General features: G+C 41.1%; 1 protein-coding gene across 3 annotated transcripts in view; it reads right to left on the minus strand.

Moving 5' to 3' along the window:
- TNIK (TRAF2 and NCK interacting kinase) overlaps positions 1–17637 on the minus strand; it is a 395341-nt gene that overhangs the window by 54035 nt on the left and 323669 nt on the right. For all 3 annotated transcript variants that reach the window (XM_047099965.1, XM_047099964.1, XM_047099963.1), the window contains exons 15-17: positions 8753–8917; positions 6326–6565; positions 3305–3411 (exon numbers count right to left, since the gene is read on the minus strand). In XM_047099965.1, the coding sequence (XP_046955921.1) occupies positions 3305–3411; positions 6326–6565; positions 8753–8917 (512 nt within the window). The remainder of the gene's footprint in view (positions 1–3304; positions 3412–6325; positions 6566–8752; positions 8918–17637) is intronic.

The following is a 17637-nucleotide window of genomic DNA, read 5'->3' on the forward strand; positions in this document are numbered from 1 at the left end:
CTACATTCTCAGAAATTAGCATACATTCTGCAGTTACTATGGAATATACAATATCTTGCACCTAGTGCTTGGAGTTCATTAGTACTTAAATTCAGGAAGCAAAAACTGAGCTCTTTAACCATTAGGCTCTATTTTCTAGTCTTCCTTTTTCCTGCTGGCTTAGCACAAAAGTGGTTTACTTCTCACTCAGATCAAACTGGTCTCCTTGGTGGTTCTTCCTCAAGTGGGGACTTGGGGACTCAGATTCCTTCCATGTTCAGACATTATTGTCTTAAATTTGTGGTCCCTACATTTGCTACAAAAGAAGGGAGCCTCTGCTTGGGGACTCAGGTTCCTTCCATGTTCAGACATTATTGCCTTAAATTTGTGGTCCCTACATTTGCTACAAAAGAAGGGAGCCTCTGCTTGGGGACTCAGGCTCCTTCCATGTTCAGACATTATTGCCTTATATTTGTGGTCCCTACATTTGCTACAAAAGAAGGGAGCCTCTGCCTTCTTCCAATAATTCACATATTTACCTCAAAGCAAAGGAAGAAAGCAAGGCAAGAAATAGAATTTTGCCCCTAATAATGCCTATAGCTCCAAAGGGTAGCAGGTATGGTATATCCTCTGACCCATGGGCCCTAGACTCAGGTGGTCTTGGTTGAGTCACTGACTCCCAAGGTCCCATGCAGCCCTGAACACAGCAGGTCCTCAATATACATTTGCTGAATTTAGCAAATGAAAATAATAACAACAAAACATCCTGAATTTGTCCTTTATTAGATGTGTGATTTTTCTTGGGATCCATTCTTACTTTGTTAATTTTCTACTTTCCCTTGAGGATCAATTTAAGGAGAAGGGCCGGGAGGATAAAAAGGAATACTGACCAACAACAAGAAGTATAGTTCATAAACATGGTAAAGGATGAATTCTTTAAAAGCAACCCTTTGTCATGGCTTCGTGGATGGCCAGTTGCCTGAAGAGTGGTACAAAAAGAACTATGAGAACTTCATTAAGACCAATATAAGATAGGAGAGTCTGTTTTACAGTAATGCCCCCAGCCAATCACATCTCCCATCGTCCGTGCCCTGTGTATTTCCTTTAGCGCACTGACTCAGGGCTTGCCCACATGACTTGTGGTTGCCAATGGGACATCAACACAGATGATGCAAGCAAAGGCTTGAAAAGTGCTCCTGTACTGGGGCCCTCCCTCTCGGGAGGCTGTCCTGAGTTTGCCAAACAGTAAAGAAGACCAGGATGAAGGTCCACATGAAGGTACAGCTGACCCATCGGCTCAGCGCAGCTGCATAAGTAGCCCAAGTGAGATCAGCCGAAAAACTTATTAGCCAACCCAGAGAATCGCAAGAAATAATAAATTGTTCCTATTTCAGACTACTAACTTTTAGGATGTTTTCTTATGAAGCAAAGGCAACCGAAACCAATAAACCAAAATCCTGAAGTAATAAACAGTAAATAACCAAAGAGTAAATAAACCAAATCTGAAGCTTTAAAAAATGCAATCCAATCTAGACTGGCAAAGTCTGATTCACATCTTAAGTGTTGGTCATTTGGTGATAGCAAGAAGTAGGGGGTCCGGGATGATTACTCTGGTTGGCAGAGATGGGGATCTCCACCCCCTCCCTCACAGTCCCTGATTTTCATTGTAGGTAAATAATTATTACCTCTTAGCTCACTCCCTCCCTCCCTTCTCTGTAAGCAGAAAAATGTTAGCTGTCTCACAAAGTTTGCATTCTTTGGACAAAGTACAAATTTAAGTGGGTCCGAGGGAAAAGCTCATGTTTTACAAGCCACTGACCATCAAAAGCCAACTATCTTAGGCCCTAGTGTCATTAAAATAACACTTCAGAGGGAACAAAGAGCTGCTTTTTATTTGATTATATAATGATAGTTCTCTTTCTTTTCGGTTGATAGAAATGAAAAAGATTTTAGTTGAAATGACGCTTGATCTACAGCCGCTAAAATTCTAAGCAACTGATCCCATGACCAGAGCCTCGAGGGCAGGGTCCAAGGGACCAAGAAGCACGGATAATTGGGGGCTTATTGCTGCTCGAAGAGGGGGACTGACAAAGTTCACGCCCGCAATCCCAGGGCTGATGCTCCTTTGGCTCCCGGTCACAGTACACTCTGGTCTTCCTCAGCGCTGCTTAGCAACGCCAGCTCAGGCTGGAGCTGACAAGTCACTGGGAAAAAAATGGCTCATTCAGAGCTTCCTGCTATTGGCAATCCCACTCAGAATGGGCTAACTTCTTCGCCCTGAAGGGATTACTGTTCTTAGTACAGTTCCATCTTATTTTTGGACTGACCTCTTTCTAAAGCTCTTCATGTGAAGAGGAAAATTAAAGCTTCACTATCAAAAGCATTCCCTATATTAAAGATACGTACAAATAATCATAACTTTCATTTCCAGTCTCTCGTTCTTACTAGCTAGGGAGAGTCCTTCTCTCGTGAACACAGTGAAGAAGAACATAACGGCCTGCCCAAGCTCATCCTTTTTATAGTCTCAGCAGAAACCATTTGCTATTTCAGTTGATCCTAAAAAGTGGTGTATTCATCATGAAAAACCTGAGGGAAGCTCGACGAACTGGAGAAGCAAATGGCATAGAATCAGCTCAGATACAGTACAGATATTGCTTACTTTCCAGATTCTCTTGAGACCTCTACACCAACCGGTAGGTGAATGCAGTTTCCTCACTGTAGGAATATCCACTGTTGATGGAAAATTCTAGGAGAGCACAGAGTAGCGGTGGAAGCATAATTGTATCTCAGTGACCCTCCATAATGCCAAAGAGGTGATTTTTTACTAAGAAATAGTTCTTTTGTAATTTGTCAAGCTAGGGACCTCTGCAGCTGGCCACTGATACATTTCTTTGGCAATTACTTTGTAATGTCTTAATGGCTCCGAGGGTATATTTCTTGACCTGATGCTAAAAATCACCTCAAACCAGGCTGTCTTGTTCTGCTGACTTCATGAAATGGCCTCTTAAGTAATGGTTTGGGGTATTCCAACCAGACTTATATTTGCAATTTTACTCTCAAATTTTAAAAATGAGGTACACTTGGTTGGCTTCTGGGATGCCTCACTCACTCATTTATTCATGAGCCCTCACTCTGCACTGATTTCTGTGAAAGGTGACTGAAGAAATAAAAGGTGTATCTTCCGGCCCCACAGAAGCTTACAGTCCAAGTGCCCAGTCAACATGCCTCTGAAGTGAAACAAGGACAAAACCAATTTTTAGGAAAGCAATAATGACAGTGGCAGGTGGGGTTTTTTCCTCTACCTTAACCATCTTCCTTCCCTTACCTTGCTCTGATGGGTTGAGATCCCAGTCTGGGTCCCAGAGCACTACCATTTCCAGGAGAATTCTTTCTGGCTAATGCTGGGGATATAGAAGTTGTTCTTTGAGGCACCTGAAAGAAAACCGGAATTCAGAAATATTTTCCATAAAATAGCTCCCATAGGCTCTTACTTGAAAAGCAGCCTAACCCTTTCCTAAAATTTACCAGGAGTTACAGAAACAGGCAAGCAATAGTGTTCATTTTTCAAAGAAATATTTAACTCCCTAAACACAATCAGACAAAAGACACTGGCTGAGGCACATTCAGCCATCACGAAGGAGTACGGTAACTATAAAAACAAATTAAAAAGGAGACCAAGCTAATTATTTTGATTCACTGGGCTAAAATAACCGACCTCCTTTGCTTGTGTAAGAGTGGTGAATATCAGATATTTCTTTGGGGGTACCATCAACTTAGCTGATCATTGGAAATTTCATCAGATGAGAGTAATCCAGAGAAGCTGAGCTACGTCACAACTGATAAACAGGCAAGGAAATGATGACATCTGGGGAGAAACTAGGGTATCAGGCTAGAACTTGGGACGTAAGCCACATGTTGCTGAGCTCAGAGAAACTGCTTCAATAGATTCTATATGTTTCAATTTCCTAATCAACTTGCAATCACTAATTAGAAACAAACCCCTAGACACTGTGCTTTGGAAGGTCAATTTGCAAATGTAACACAAAACAGGATTAATATTGAAAATACTGGCAGGGTCTTCAAAAAGACTATGTGTGTATCATCAGACACAGAGTAGGAACATGTATCATTATTAGCTTATCTGACGAGGCCTAAGGTGGAATTCATGTATGTCTCATTTCATTAAACATTTTTAATGAAATCAAATATTGTAAGTGTACTAAAGGGGTCCAACATGAGGGAGGAGAATAATACTGTATGAAAGTAAGCAGGAAATGAAAATGTAGATATCCCGTGATAGCTAATTGGGTTAAACATTTGTCAGGTACTTCCGTTTCATTCACTTCTTGGGGCTCTTTTAAAGTGGGTTTGTGGGTTTTTTTTTTAATGTTTTTATTTATTTTCTAGAGACAGAAAGACAGAGTGTGAATGGGGGTAAGGCAGAGAGAGAGGGAGACACAGAATCCAAAGCAGGCTCCCAACTCCGAGCTGTCAGCACAGAGCCCGACACGGGGCTTGAACTCACGAACTGCAAGATCATGACCTGAGTCAATGTCGGATGCCTAACCGACTGAGCCACCCAGCTGCCCCTAAAGTGATTTGTGTCTTGCACTAGGTATTTTAAAAATGTGCTTTGTTATAACATTATTGGTTAATACATTAAGTGATATTTAAGATTAATATAAATTTTGTTGGTTATTATGATGCATTTTAAGATAAAGACCTAGGAAGATTAGTCAGTGAAGTGAAGCAGAATGGCCAAATCAGAGTTTCCACCCACTCAAATTAAATATTCCTTTTTCTTTTTGTAAACTTAAATAGTTGTAGAGAAGAAAGAATCTAACAAATTATTAAAACTAAAACCTTTGTATAGATGTAAAATTTTCTCCCAGAGTTATAAATGTATGCCTACATGCTTTCAGAGAGTGGACCACTCACTTCCATTTTCAGTTTTTCTGGCTCTCGTGACACTTCTCTGCCTGTCCTATTTTCCATATTGGACTTTGCTCCCTAACTAACCTTTTCTGATGGCATCTCGGCTTCCACAAAAAGAGAGCACCAACAAAAAAGCCATGATCAGCTATTTTCATTTCCAAAACAACGGAAATCCTGTTATAATATCCTTTTGAGTAGAAGATGAGGAAGAATATTTGAAGATCATTGGGTAAAAAGTATTATTTCTTCCTGGAATCAACAATGGCACTGATCTTTGGAAATTGTGGGACATTCCATTTGTCATAGATCCTATGCTAAGTTCAAAAGAAAGGGGAATCTTGGACCAGGAAAAATCTAAGGCAAACATTTCTCCAGTATTTTGAAATATTTCCAAGATGTCTGTAGTGAGATACATGACCACATTACATAACAACTTTTGGAATGAGTAACAACTGGTTTAGGTAAAAACAAAAGAAACCAATCCCAGGGTTATTCTGTCCGGTGGATGGCTAGTCATTTCACCCTACAGTTTTATCCTCAGGAATTAAATTATGACCCAGGCTAGAAGGAACTTGCCTTAAACAGCCAATTTTAAGAGCAATACTATCTTCTGAACACCTGCAATCTGATTTCACTTTGTGTTCTTATTAAAAGTAGGAATAGGGGCGCCTGGGTGGCGCAGTCGGTTAAGTGTCTGACTTCAGCCAGGTTACGATCTCGCGGTCCGTGAGTTCGAGCCCCGCGTCAGGCTCTGGGCTGATGGCTCAGAGCCTGGAGCCTGTTTCCGATTCTGTGTCTCCCTCTCTCTCTGCCCCTCCCCCGTTCATGCTCTGTCTCTCTCTGTCCCAAAAAAATAAATAAAAAACGTTGAAAAAAAATTAAAAAAAAAAAGTAGGAATAAATCAATTTTCTACTTTTTATCTGCAAGTTTTCAATTAGTCTAGATGTAGATTCAGTCACCAGTGAAAATATCCATTTTTCTATTTCTCCTTTTTAAAGAAAGCTATATACCCAATGTGGGACTTGAACTCATGACTCTGAGATTAAGAGTTGCCTGCTCTACTGATTGAGTCAACCAAGTGCCCTTATTATTCTATTTCTTAATATGGATAGTAAAATAATAGTTTGGAATGCTTGAGATTGAGAGTTCTAATTCTGGATACAGGATAGATGTTTCCAGGTCACTCAATCTATATGAGCCTCCATTTCTTGGGAAATGAAGGTCAGAAGTGATAAATGATAATCCAAGTCTTAGCTTGGGAATGAGGAGGGATGAAAACAAACATGGGCGGTGCTTTGACATTCTCGTGCTCCTCATTACCATAAAAGGTCTGGAATAGAGGTAATAATACCAATAAAAAACAATGATGACCATGACACTAATGATGATAAAAGCAGGCCACACTGTTACCTTTGGTGGAATGTCTTCTTCCTGTCGTAACCAAGAGCTTCGGTCAAACTTCTCAATGCGGGTGGGGAGAGGAGGGTTTTCAGAGGTGGGATCCGAGTTCTGGCGTGGCATCTCAACACGGTGAGAGGTCACGTTCAGAGCCTCCTGAAACCCAGAGAGGCCCTTCGTGGGCTGCTCATGCACTGACTGGGAGGCGGTCAAGGCAGGTCCCTGGGATTTCACAGCTACAAGATGAGGAATCTAAGCATCGAACCAACATTAGAGCAACAGGATTAGAAGAAAGAGTAGATAAGCTAGTACCTCATTCAGTGGAAGGGAAAATAAAATCTTAGGGAGGACAAAGAGGCCATCATAGTTATCTCCAGCATACTTTCAGAAGCTTTTCCAAATTTCCCATTTACAGACATATGTAGGGCTGAACCAGGGTGCTCGCAAAAATTAAGTGATTTACTCGGGATTGCTAAGAAGTCAGTGAAATGAGTGTGGTGACAATGAGAGCAATTTTCAGTGAACATTTACTGACCAGCAAGATAACGTATTTAAATATTTTTCTTCTAACATGATAAACTTCCTCCTTCAACACCCTTAACCTGACATTAGAGAGTACTCTGTAAAACAAGAAATGCTCTGAATATCTTACTTCTTAAGAACTCACTAAATTCACCATGAGGTAGACAAAATTATGTCATCATTTTACACATGTGAATGGAAGGTCTAGAGAGGTTAGATAACAACCTAGATCTCACAGCTTATAGGTGCTGGAGCCTGGATTGGAACTCACACATACCTCATGGTCCACACACCTAACTCTGCATTATTCTGTTTTCTGGTAAGCTGGTTCTTACCACCCACGATACTATGTATCTCTCCACACCAAGATGTTTTTTTTCCGAGTTGTAAGTCACACAATTTGGCATGCATTGATATTGTTCATGCAGGGAAGACATGCCATCTTCTGGTAGAAATGTGGCTCTTTAAGACAAATCATTAAACTCAAGAGTTCGCAGTGCTCTTGACCATTAGAACTGCTCACATTTTATTGCTACTGCTTCTGTAAGCCTGTCTACTTCTCCACCACAAAGGTGAATTCCCTGGAGATGGGAGCCATGTCCAACATGGTATCTCTGAGTCTAGCACTGTGCCTGGCATATGGAATGTGGTCAATAAATCTTGGCTGGGAAAACACCTACAGTACTTCCTAAATTCAATAAACACTAATCTAAAATCTGATTTGTGCAAGGGGCCTATCAGGCCCTCTCAGTGCCAGACCCCTGGGGGGCATTTCCAAAGTCCTCTTCCATTAGCCTAGCCCCATTCCTTTCGCCCTTGAGGTCTTACCCCTGGAGCAGGCCTGCCCTAGCCTCTTCAGACCATCTTTGGTCTGAAATCGGAAATATTATTAATTATAGTTCAGTGAAAATTCTCAAAGTCTAGTTCAGGTGAATGTTATGCTTCAACCAGAATAGAACTGTAAGCAAATTTTTCTTAATGTTAATTAGCATGAAATATAATAAACAATAATATTAAAACAAAGCATATTTTACAAATAGAGCACAAAACCACAAACCTACTTCAAAAGAGTTTTCAAAGACGTGTGGGTGAAACCAGCTGCATTATCACCTTTGTTTTTCATAAAATTCCATTCTTTACTTCACTTCCTATTTCATTTTTAGTATTTAAAATTTAAGAAGCCTCCTAAAACCTCCAGAAACATCTCCCGAAGTGGAGTACCTTTTTTTCTTTTTTAAATAGCTTACAACAGTGGCTCTCGAGTCCTAGACTGCATAGGAGCACCCTGGGGGCTTGTTAAACCACAGACTACCAGGCCCCCACAGAAGGTCTGAGCAGTAGGTCTGAGGCGGACCCAGGAAACTGCATTTCTACCAACTTCTTGGGTGACGCTGATGCTAATGGTCCGGTTTCCCTTTGGGAAACACTGGCTTGGAAGACACAATTTTATCCAAGTTCATTTACTTTTTCTGGTTAAAGATCATACCAAAATCCCAATGAACAAAAGATAATATAATAGTTTATATATAACATATATATATGCATATATATGTATATATATATATTTGTGTGTGTGTATACATATACATATATACACGACTATTAGCTTGGTAATTATAACTACAAGTATGCTTGTTCCTACCTTGCAGACACTTCCATGGGTCTCCAGTGAGGCCAATTTACCAAGAAATGACTTTGTGGTTGGCTCAAAGTTAAGGATGGGTTTTTTTTTTTTCTTTCTCACCCCTTCCCCGTCCCTCGAATCCAGTGGGGTCTCCTCTATTTCTATAGATTCTGTATTAAGGGCCATTGTTTGACTGGTCCGATGTGTGAATCCAAGTTACAATCCCCTGTTGTTTTCGTAGGCTTAACTGTACACCCTATTGAAATGGCTAATGGAACAAAGGGGAGAGGTACCTGGGGATCGACTGGTCTGAGCATGGGAGGTGTCCGAGCAGGCTGAACCCCACTGATACTGAAGGACTCCGACCTTGGAGGCAGGTTGGGGTCAGATATTCTGTTGGCAACCTTGTGAGGCATGGCAGGTGAACTCTGCCGGTTGAGCCTTGACCGCTCTTCTACCTGGAAGCACAAAACAAAACAAAACAAAGAAAAACAAAACAAACAAGAAAAAAAAGGTGCTTCAATGGATAAATGGATAGAAACTCATTTGCTTCCTAATAAGGATTATCTGTAGTCACCTGCACAGCCATTTTTGTGTCCCTCTGATCAATTTGTTTTAAGGAACCCAAACTCTTCATACCTGTTCTGCATCAAGAACTTCTTAAAAAAAGCTATTTTCTGTCACAGTAAACCCTAGCCCCAAAAACACAGAACACATAAGCCATCTGATACCCAGTTATCTTGTGCTGTTTCAGTTAACTGGGAATTTGGGACCCACTTAAGAGTTTATCTTGCACTGACTGGATATTGTCTTACTGACTGGTCGGTTGCAAAGTCATGGCGTCAGTGAGGGAGACACTGGTGGGCATTAAGATTGCTTGGGAACGGGTGCGTGGGTGGCTCAGTCATTTGAGTTTCCGACTTTGGCCTCACGGTTTGTGAGTTCGAGGCCAGCATCAGCATTGAACCCTGTGCTGACAGCTCAGAGCCTGGAGCCTGCTTCAGATTCTGTGTCTCCCTCTCTTTCTGCCACTCCCCCACTCTCTCTCTCTCTCTCTCTCCCTCTAAAAAACAATAAACATTAAAAAAAAAAAAGATTGCTTGGGAACAGCAGAAAACTGCTTTCTCATGGGACAGGAAGGGAAGACCACTAATGGTGCGTTTCCTCACATGCCCTACTGATAAAGCAAGGGGGTGCTTCAAGCGCTCCCTTAATGAGCTGGACTGTCTTCAGCAGACTTCCTGTATTGTTTCTGTCTTTTAGGATCCTTCCCTTTCACTTGTCTCTCTGCTCCCTAAAATATGTCGTTCCATTTCCATCCAGAACTTCACTGCCTTACTCTCCACCCTCCTCCCTGTTTGTCCACGTGTGGCATTCATTCTTGCTTCTCCCCTTCTTCTCTCCCCGCCTCCAACCCTTTCGCTTCTGTGGCCGCTTCATTTCCCTTTCTTGCTGAGTCTCTCCCAACCCAAAGCAGATAACTAATCAGAAGTGTTTCATAGGAAAGGCTCACAGTCCCAGGGAATGCCCTTTTTACAGGTAAGATTCCCCTCGGTACATGTCTGCAGCAGACTGTCACAGAGGATATTTCCGAATGGAAATTTAGATAAACAAGATGTTGGGGCAGCTGGTGGCTCAGTTGGTTAAGTGTCTGATTCTTGGTTTCAGCGCAGCTCACGATCTCACAGTTTCATGAGTTCGTGTGGGGCTCTGCGCTGACAGCACAGAGCCTGCTTGGGAGTCTCATTCTCTCTTTTTCTGTCCTTCCTCCGCTTGTTGCTGTCTCTGTCTCTCTCAAAATAAACAATCTTAAAAACAAAAAGATAAACAAGATGTTAAGAACTTTGACGACTTTAAGAGGTCCAGGACTTTTCTTTCCGATCCATCCTATCCTGTCCTTTATTTCTTTAGGGTCAATTTGACAGCTGTATTTTCCAAACCTCCGGGGCAGTGCACCCACCCTGATGACTCTTCAGTGTGAGCATTAACTCTCTTCTGCTGACTCACTGATGAGTATTCCAAGTGTCTGTCACAGAACCCACATGCAGGTCAAGATATATTTGCATGGAGCTCTTTATTCATTTCACTGCCTGATTTGAAATTAAAATTTTTTCACAAGAGCTATTCTTCTCCTTCCTTCTTATTTCATTAGGAATCTTTCTAGAGGCAGACTCAGTCTCATATACTGAATAAGTCTTTTTTTTTTAAACTGTCATATAATTGCAAACATTTTAACATAAGAAGATATGCTGCAGAACAGAAGACCATCCCCCACCTCTACTTGGGGATAACTTAACATGTCCTCTCCCACCATGGCTATGCAGGGTACATACAACTGGCATCCAGCTGACTTTGTTTTTGCAATTCCATGTCCCAAGAGCTTTACCACATACCAAACAATGTTAGCTATAAAAAGCCAGACGTATAAACCAGAACATGTATACTTTGTGTATGCGTGCATACAAAGCATTGCACCAGCAATAATTATTTGGCTATTGCACTGAGCAAAAGAAAAGAATAAAGCCAGTTTTGAGCTGAGGTCATAAAGAAGACAAAGTCCCATGAAGACAGTGGTAGATAAACTAAGAGGAAGGCATTCAATGTATTGCTTTTCTAAATACTAGACTCCTTGAAAAAGAAAGTGACTATTCCAGGCCACTGAAATTGGTCAAATATTAGCCATCTTCTTATTTCCACGGAAGATCACTAACAGATAAATCACGTGTACAAGCATCCCTCACCATCCAAACTCCCCCAGTCTAAGCAGGTCATTGCAGTCTGAGCTCAGGAACCCAAGAGATTCAGATGCATTTTCAGAGAAATACCTGGCTATCCAATCGATAGCCACCTGTTACCCAACAGTCAGGAACCAAATATATTCAGAGAGTGGGGAATACTTGCCATTATTTTTTTTTTAACTGTAAAATACACTCCTTATTAAACACACACTTAGAGACAGCACATTAAAAACAGCAATTGAAAAAGTCTGCCTTGAGGGGATGGAGATGAAAAAGACTCCATCTTGAGCAAAGAAACCTTTTTTGAGATAAAGAATTTTTTTGGCCAACAGCCCGCAGCAAACTTCCAGTAAAGGAGGTATTTTCACCACAGGCCATATGGGCCATAGAGCTGCCATGGGACATGAACAGGGCAGAAAGTGAGGTGCTGATTTTCATAGGAAGTTAATGGGTTTGATTGGTCGTGTATAAATATTACTAATGTACTTCTAGCAAAATCTGGTTTACACACTAAATCCTACCATTTGTATGTGTCAGGTTGTACCATTCTAGAAAATATGGCATAATTAATTTATGGTTATATTTTGCAAATTATTTCAGGATGATTCAAAATCTGGTGAAATTTCTTGGGTTGGAACTTGTCCAACGAAATTTGAAAATCTATGAGAAAGGTGTAACAATGAGCCATCTGGCTATATACTTTGTCTCAAGAGAACCTTGTCCCAAAGTTTTTAGGAAGATAATGTTGCCCACTGCTTTTGCACCAAAGGAACAACATGAATATTGGAGCAAAGATATCAAATCAAACATCCTAATATCAGACAAAGGAGAAGTTGGGTAGTGTACTTGGGTGCAGGCCCTTCCTGATCATTTTGATACTGGGCAAAGGGCTGTCTCCTGATTCACTACATCTTACTTTTCACTAATCGAAAAGGAGATAGATATGTGAGTGAGACAAATAAAGAAGGTGTTTTTTTTTCCACACAGAATAAGGATATTTGTGATTAAACAATGGGGTACAATGGAGATTTATTTCGATCTGCCTTGCATGATATCAAAAATCTATTAGCTGAGCCTCTGCTCCAAGGAGATGTAAAATGTCAGAAGTACCACCAAAAAAGAATGCTCTAGTAGCGACAGATATAGAAGGTCAAGGTGCCGGACCATGACAACAAAAGATATGTTACAAAGGATTTCATACTTGTAGGGATTATCAATGAATATAGAAAACAAGATTAGGAGAGGCTGATCAGTTTTAGGATAAACATGATTTGTTTCTTATTAAAAGGACTGTTTGAACATCAAAACTAAATTTGGGGAGGTTCAGCTCATCTCTGCAGAGATGCTGTACTATACTGGATGGCTCAGTCAGTTAAGCGCCCAGCTCAGGTCAGGATCTCACAGTTCATGAGTTTGAGCCATGAGTCAAGCTCCACGGTGACAGTGTGGAGCCTGCTTGAGATCCTCTCCCTCCCTCACTCCCTCTCTCTCTGCTGCTCCCCTGCTTGTGCTCTCTCTCTCTCTGAAAATAAATAAACTTAAATAAAAGAGAAATGCTATGCTATGTTTTATAGCATTATAGGGAGAAATAAAACCATAATTATAGTCTCAGAAATAAAACTCTGCTCCAGGCAGCACTGTGTTGTCCATTGGGTTCAATGGGAGTGATGTCTAAGGCCTCTGAGATGCATAAAGGCTATATGAACACAGAAGACCTGAAAATAAATTTGTTGATTGTAGGATTTCAAAAAATTTCTCAAAATAAATAAAAATATGTTTAAGCATGTATAAAAGGAAATACATCGATGTCAATTGTTGAAGCGTTTTGTACGTTGACAACAATTCATAGCTTACAGTGTCTCACTTAGCAAAAATGAATGATACCTGCCGAGAGAAAAATTTCAAAACAAAATTATAGAAGTAATCTTTTAGATGTTGACAGCAAAAATATATTTACTATGTCACATGGGTGCATTTTTATAATATTTTATATGATGCAGCTTCTGTGGGGTCTACGGAGGCCTGGAAGGCCTTACTTAGAAGCTTATACATGGTGAATTGAACATAATCATACGGGAATTCCTTTTTTTCAAACTGAACAAAACAGTTTGATGTTTTTGTCTTTACTGGAAATGTTGGAGAAAGAGAAAGAAGTCAACAAATAACTTTTAAGTTTAGATACCCCGGCCCTGTATTCACTGGTCCCATAAAGAGTTGAGTCATATTGTCTTTGGCAAAAACCACAGGAGCAAGATGGTTACTGAGCGAGACTGGGGATAGCCCTTCTCTGAGCCCCCTCTGAGGATAGAGGAGACTCTCATTCATATGAAATGTTTAAAATGCGGTCTCATCTGAAGACAAGAGCCGGGACTACTCTTCCACTATCTACTCTTAACCAGTGACTCCAAAGAAAAGTATAGGTCTTCATGGGGATGGAGCGTTTAACTTAAAAATAATAAGGCAAATATTATAAGCTGAGAGGGAATGAAGAAGTGTGCATGTATCACTGGGGAGAAGGAGGGTGGAGGAGATGGGGACGCATGTGGGCTGCCCGTGTGAAGTACACACTGGAAACAACAGAGGCAAACACTTACTCCTTGTGGGTGACAGTGACCTTGGAAACAAAGTATGACTGTGTTGAATGCTATCTTTCATTTGTATCTGCATAGTGCTTATGGTTTCAATGGCACATTCATACACACAACGGCCCAGGGGCCTTCCCGAAGGCAGGAAGTGCAGATGGGGAAATTGCACCCCAGGAAAGCTCCAAGGTTTGTTTCATGTCACCCAGCCAGGAGGTGGAAGAACTTGAACTTGACCTCCTTATGCCAAATCTTAAGAGAGAGAAGCAGAAACTGAGGAAAGAAGGGAGCAGAGTTATAAACTCTCTAAATGGTCATTTGAAACCTCATATATAAAATAACATACAAAAAGGAAAAAAAGAAAACCCACATCACTATTGAGTAGGGAAAACCAAGTAGAGGAGTTCTCATATAGAGGATTTCAGAGTCCAATGGGCCGATGAAATATAAAGGGATATCTTGGTCCATTGTTTGCCAAATAAAACCATGGCCAGATGACTGGAATGCATCACAGAGTAAGAACATGATAGAGTATTGAAAAAAATTAAATACAATTTCATACAGCATTCATGTAGAGACAGCATTCTGTCACTTTTGTGTGTTGATGAAAATTTGAAGAAAAAGTTGGGGAGGGGCACACACAGTTACTGCCAGGCCCAATCACATGCCAGTTTAAGGAAAGGAATCTGCTCCATTGTTTAAAAAAAAAAAAAAAGGTATTATAAGAAAATAAATCTCTATCTTTCAAAAAGTGGAAATGAGAAAGAAAAAGACCTTCAAATTTTGCTGACATTTAACAGAATATCATACTGATGTTTTTACAGAACAAATCTGATTTTCTTCCCAATCCAGAAATGGCAGAGAATTTGAAAGGAGTAAAAATGTCCTCACCCTTCCTTTCAATAGAGACATAAGTGTTCCTCCCTGGCTGAAATCTGAAAATCACAGTCAATGTAACAATCAGAACAATGTAACAATCAGGAGAGAGGGAAGGGGCATCTGGGTGGTTCAGTCGGTTAAATGTCTGACTTTGGCTCAGGTCATAATCTCACGGTCTGTGAGTTCAAGCCCCGCATCGGGTTCTGTGCTGACAGCTCAGAGCCTGGAGCCTGCTTCGAATTTTTTGTCTCCCTCTCTCTCTCTCTCTGCCCTTTCCCTGCTCACACTCTATCTCTCTCTCTCAAAAATAAGTAAACATTAAAAAAAATTTAAGGCGAGAGGGAAGAGCTCAACAAGATTTGCAAATGATCGAGTATTTTTATTTTTCTTATTACACCCAACAGATTAATGAGAAGGCTAATGAGAAATGCAATGATGACTTACGTTTTACAAAATGAAACAAAAAAATCACAGAGGGTGAGGCATTATAACATTACACTAGCTAATGAAAAACTGTTGATTTGAAAAAAGGAAGAGAAAGAAGGGATGAAAAAGTAACCAAAGAAGGAAAAACCATTCTGGTGAGGAGGTATAGACATGGGTTAGAAAACAAGCACTGGCATAAGTTACAGAGGCTGCCAGGGGAGAAGACAGCTGGGGGTGTCTTCAAGGGCACAGGGGCAAAAAAGGCCTAGACCCTGCATCACAGGGGACCGTGGCAAGGATAATTCCAATTTTATACCCTGGTAGAGGATGCATTAGAAAAAGAAAGGGTGCCTTTTATTCTAACTGCAAAGGAGAGTTTAACCTAGGTTATTTTTCTTGGTTGATAATTAAGATACTGCTAGGCTAGAAATTCCATCCATATCCAAAATTTTGAAAATATTTTACTGTTCAGCTACTTTCAGCCCCATCTACGTCACTACTATAAGGACAAAAGTCTTTAAATAATGCTCTAGAAGAGAAGTTCATGCATTGCTACGAGAAGCATTAAAAGGTCAGGAAGATAAGGATCCTCATACCCGTGTTTATTCCCATTTTAAGAAGTGGGTGTTAAGAAAATGATGAAACAAACCAAAGCACACAATTATTTGTTCTTATTTGTATACTAGTTGCTCCAATCCCAAACTTAGCACTGTCATTTATTCTGTGATCTAAATGTTTCATCTTCTTCTAAAATGTGAACACCCACTCTAAGACTTGGGAATTGTTTCATGGAATAGATTGGTTAGTTGGAAGCTGGATTATGTTAACCACACCCAGAAGTACTGGACTAAATATGAGCCCCAGAAGCATGTTCCCACATATGTCTAGAACTGCATGAAGCCCAAAGAAGAGCGCCAGCTGCCTGGAAACCAGGGACCTTGGAAGATGTCACCCACCAGAAGTGGCTCAGATTTATGACGGCCAGGGAACCTCACATCGGGAGTGCTTGCCGACATAGCCGGGTTGTTTGCATGCCCAACTACTGTGTTTCTTTCACTGCTAGAAGCCTGGCTAGGAAGCACAAGGGAATTAGGAGGTCTAGAAAACCACCTTGATGACATCTGCAAAGATTGGCGCCCAGGAGTGTCATGGCTTCTGAAAGCTCGGGAGCTGTGAACTAGTTCTGAACAGAGAGGATAGGCCAGGAAACTCAGTGAGGAAGACAAAGAATAACTAGATAACAATGAGGTCAAAGCAGTTAAGTTCACATCGGAACGTGCTGGGCAGAGGCGGAAGGTAGGACGTGGGAACTGCTCCAAGCTTTTCCCCCTTCTCTGGTACATTTGTGCATGAGGGAGCTGCATGGGGGAAAGAAGGAATTCTGGGATGCTTCGCAAACAATCACGGTCTTCTCCAACGGGATCTGTAGGTGTCCCTCTCCTAAACTCATGCTGGGGGCTGGGAACACTGAGGACCATGTAGTCACACATCAAGGAAACATCATTTAGCGATGCAGCACTTCTTAGAGGCGTCGAGGTACTTGGAAGGATGCGTGAATTCATGCCCCTCCTGCCCCAAGGTCCACAGGAGTCTCCAAGGCCCTCCTTACTTGCAGTGATGGACAACCTAGGGTTTGTCACTTTGAAGATGTTGGGAGAGGACACACAAATGACCTTAGATCCTAACTCTTGAGTCGGACTACATCCTTGGGAGCGAGATCGCCTGGGGGATCTCACTATGATCCTTGAGGCTTCCTGAACCTTCCGTTGTTCTTCAAGACCAACTCTGTTAGGACAAGCTGGTCCATCTTTCTTCTGCGAGTGATGCTCCAATAGGAGTCTTGCTCTGGAATCATTAATTTCGGCAGGTGATACTGGCATTAGCTTAGTGAAGCCTAGTTTTTCAGCCTTCTGAACACCTGCCATGATCAGGAGCTGTGAGTCTGGCTTAGCTGAGGGTTTCAACTTGGCAGGACTAGAAAATGGGTTAGCAGTGGAGGAAGGTGGCACATCTCTACCAGCCGGGATGCATGTCAGCTGCTGTTGAACAGCATGGTGATTCTGCTTAGCTGGAAGGATAGGTGGGTTATTAAAGAGTCGGTGCTGGACCTGGGAGTTGGATCACAAAATTGAGTTATTGATCTAAGAGAAAGAGGCAGCTGTTACAGACATAGGTAAATACAGATCGTATTAACAGACTCTAAAAGAAAGTGATCCAAAACATTCTCTATGTGAGATCAAATGATTTTCTCTACAGGTTCAGATTTCTTAAATTTTAAAAGAAAAAAAATGTAATTTCTGTAAGAGTAGCACATGGTCATTATAAAAGACTTACACAATATATAAGAATACAAAAAAGTTGGAAGAAAAATCCCCGCAGCGTCTACTTCCCTTAAACAATCATCATTAACATTAGGGCAATGTCATTTCAAGCATTTTCTTTACATATATGAAAGAGAATAAGAAAACGAAAAGACAGAAATATTTTTAGAAAAGGAGGATCTTGGGGCGCCTGGGTGGCGCAGTCGGTTAAGCGTCCGACTTCAGCCAGGTC

The sequence above is a fragment of the Lynx rufus genome, unplaced genomic scaffold (assembly GCF_022079265.1).
Source record: "Lynx rufus isolate CCGP_SWC_20201006 ecotype Redwood Valley unplaced genomic scaffold, mLynRuf1.p SCAF_5, whole genome shotgun sequence".
NCBI classification, from domain to species: Eukaryota; Metazoa; Chordata; class Mammalia; order Carnivora; family Felidae; genus Lynx; species Lynx rufus.